This window comes from Pundamilia nyererei, unplaced genomic scaffold (assembly GCF_000239375.1).
Source record: "Pundamilia nyererei isolate P.nyererei 1_Seehausen unplaced genomic scaffold, PunNye1.0 scaffold00025, whole genome shotgun sequence".
Taxonomy (NCBI): Eukaryota; Metazoa; Chordata; class Actinopteri; order Cichliformes; family Cichlidae; genus Pundamilia; species Pundamilia nyererei.
The window spans coordinates 822,221-825,701 of NW_005187426.1; the positions used below are offsets into that span (position 1 = coordinate 822,221).

The 3,481-nt window shown below is 40.4% G+C and overlaps 1 protein-coding gene across 1 annotated transcript in view; it reads left to right on the top strand.

The window, feature by feature from the left end:
* Nucleotides 1–3,117, top strand: part of pdpr (pyruvate dehydrogenase phosphatase regulatory subunit) — an 11,304-nt gene extending 8,187 nt beyond the window's left edge. The window contains exons 17-18 of the mRNA XM_005727557.1: nt 783–965; nt 1,632–3,117. Coding sequence (XP_005727614.1) covers nt 783–965; nt 1,632–2,039 — 591 coding nt within the window. The 3' untranslated portion in view covers nt 2,040–3,117. The remainder of the gene's footprint in view (nt 1–782; nt 966–1,631) is intronic.
* Nucleotides 3,118–3,481: the final 364 nt, after the last annotated feature.

The following is a 3,481-nucleotide window of genomic DNA, read 5'->3' on the forward strand; positions in this document are numbered from 1 at the left end:
AAAAAAAATGAAGCATTATTCAAAAATTTCTGACAATATCTTTTGATTCTGATCTTTTTCTTGTAATACATCATTACTGGGAAAGAACTGAAAAAAAGCTTTATTAGGTGGTAGAAGTAAAAGTGTATTAATAAAGAATCAACCTTAGACTGTGAGAAGATAAGGATGAATGAGTGAAAAACACAAACAATCAAGGGTTTAACTTGTCCTTTTATGAGGATCAGAGTTGTGGTTGAAGGTTTTGGTGGACCAGAGAAGATTTTCAAATTTCAAAATGGATGATTGCAGTGTGACGTTCAGGAATGGCTGAAAGAGGAGGTTTTTTTTATACTACAACGATCATTTAAAAGCAGAAAATGGTGTAAGGATGGATAAAACATTTATTACACAATTATACTGTCAAATTATGTCCAATTAAAGTCCCAAGAGAATCAAAGTGTCCTTAGCTGCCTTGACTCTGTTGTTATAAAATACAAGTATCTTCACAGGACAAACTTCCAGAGGAAAATCCTAGAAAATATCCAGTTTCTTGTAGCAAATGTAGGAAAGAGTCACCAGGACTCTAGGACTTAAAATTGTGATAATTCAGTGTCACACATGTGTTGTTGTGTTTTTATTGTTAATGGTTAAAAGTGATATGATTTTTGCATGGCTTATTCTGTCTGATTACTGAGAACCTGGCATGTATGATGGTGTTTAAAAAAACAAAAAACACTCTCACATTTCAGTGTACCGGAAATGCCATATAGAGTATAAGACACCCGTTCCTCTGCTCTCCACAGTACGCACTGCACGTGTACAACGAGGTGATGTCAGTGGGTCAGAAGTACGGGATCCGTAACGCAGGGTACTACGCATTGCGAAGTCTACGCATAGAGAAATTCTTCGCCTTCTGGGGTCAAGACCTCGACGCCTTCACGACCCCGCTGGAGTGTGGACGAGAGTTCAGGGTCAAGTTTGACAAGGTCTGTTGACAGTTTTAAACATATAATATCTGATCCTACCCATAGTGGAGACTGTTTTTCTTTGTACATCGAACTGCCTCATCCTAATAGACTGATCAGTTAGTCAGCTACATTTTTACTTTGCCAATATGATAGAAATGCATAAGATGCTTTATTTGACTTATTAAGTTTCAAACTTTCCCTCTTTTGCTTTAAAATGGTTGAAAGATGAGAGATGAAGAGTAGAATAATTAAAGCACTCAACATCTTGGTGCAGTCTTTGTCATGATGCAGCTGGGAATTTGTCACCGGGCTGCACCTGCAGGCACAACAGGTGGCACTTTAAAGTAGCAGGTGTAAAGTTTACTGTCTGTCTCATTTTGAAAGGGTGGAACATCAGGTGAGCTGTCTGCTGCTTAGAGCAGTGTCAGCGCGGTGCTGATTAAAGGCATCTACAGTTTAACGCTGGTTTCACAGACTGTTTTAAGTTTTATGGTGTTGTTAAAAAAAAGGTGGGTGACTTTAAAACATGGTGGTCTTATGCTACTCCAGCAGAGCTGCACATAGCAGGGCCATTGTGTTGTTTACTCAAGTTGATCTTCACTAACTTAGTGAAGGTTCTTAGGGCCTAATTTCCTCTATTTATCCTCATCTTCTTCACACCCCCTGCCCTTTTCTCTCCATCAGGACACAGATTTCATCGGCCGTGAGGCATTGCTTCAGCAGCGTCAGGACGGTGTGACACGACGGTTTGTCATGCTGGTTCTGGAGGACCATGACACCGAGCTCGACTTGTGGCCGTGGTGGGGTGAGCCCGTCTATCGTAATGATCAACTAGCGGGGACAACCACCAGCAGCGCCTACAGCTACACCCTGGAGCGCCATGTTTGCCTGGGCTTTGTGTCTCCACCCCTTGGCCCTGAGGGGCTCCCTACAGCCATCACTCCTGACTTCATCAACCGCGGGGACTACGAGGTGGACATTGCTGGTCAGCGCTATCCGGCCAAAGCCAAGCTCTACCCGTTCAGCTCCCTCTTCACCCAACAAAAGCGCCGCAAGGATGACATGGAGCTCAGCAACCTGCAGGGGAAGTGATGCAGAGTAACGCAAAACTTTCCCGTGACACTCCTCCACCAAATCCACTCCTGCTCTTACCTTGCAGTGCCAACCTTTCTTTCCTTTTATGTCTCCTAATGAGAGGGCTTTATGCACAATCACTCCTCGTAACTCTAATATTTAATCTCCTTGTTGCATCTCCCTCTTTCAAAGTGCAATATTTAATACGCTCCAGATGCTTTTGCTGCATTAAATACAAAGCTCTTGTCTCATCAAATTCTGCCGTTGTTTCTCAGCCCTGCCCAGCTTCACTCTTAAACACAGTCTCATGGCTGTCTGAGACACTCTCTGGTTAAGTGCCTTTGTTAAGGCAACATCAGCAGAAGATGCTGAAGACTTTTTCCAATTTGTTCTCCGTAACCTATCCAGAAGGGATTTGACTGACAATCTTCTCCAGTACTGTTGTAAACTTCCCACTCTGCAGATGGCTACAGTCCATGTAGTTGTTGACTCTATTGTCATTTTACAAACCATATATTTGCTGCTGTAAAGATATGAGTGATGTGATGTAAAGAGTGGCTTAATTCAGACACTTTACAACTTTGTCAGCATTACACCTGATGATGAAGGAAATGGTATTTTCCTGAATAGAGGAAAGCCCTGGGAAGCATAAAAAATCCTGGGATAATCATTAGTCTTTTGCCCATTACTAAACTTCCACTCCTGTTAAAAGGATTCCCAGGATTTCCCAGAATTCCTTCATTTCCCTTGAAAGTGTCATTGTCAGTTGTGAGCTTATTTTGCGGTTTGTGTGGAACCTGTTGTAATGTACTTTCAATTTGTTATTTATGTTCTGTCGTTATGAAGCATTGTTGCACTCAATGTTTATGCTTTGTTTTGTTGATGTTTTGCTGAATGTGTGGCTGGTGAGAGAAGCCAAGATGGGACAGGAACTCTGTGACTGGAGTCTACAATATCTAATATCTTACATTTGTGGTTTGACTTTTGCCTGGTTCAGAGTTTAGATGTTTGTGTAAAGAAATTGCGACTCAAAATAAATTGTATTTTTGTATAACTAGTGTGTACAAAATCTCTATTTTCAGTCATGCTTTTTAAAAATAGGATTTATAATTAAATATTTGATTTCTAAATCTGACCTTCTGAGACATAATTTCAGATGTTTTTCCAAAACCGTATTTCTTTCTTTCTTTCGTTACTAGGAACTATAAAGCACCAGGTCCAGGGTTAATAGGGATTTAGTTCAGTGATACTTCAGCTGTACAGGGAGTGCAGAATTAGGGAATAATGTTATTATTGAACAACAACCATGTTCTCAATGAACCCAAAAAACTCATTAATATCAAAGCTGAATGTTTTTGGAAGTAGTTTTTAGTTTTAGCTATTTTAGGGGGATATCTGTGTGTGCAGGTGACTATTACTGTGCATAATTATTAGGCAACTTAACAAAAAACAAATATATA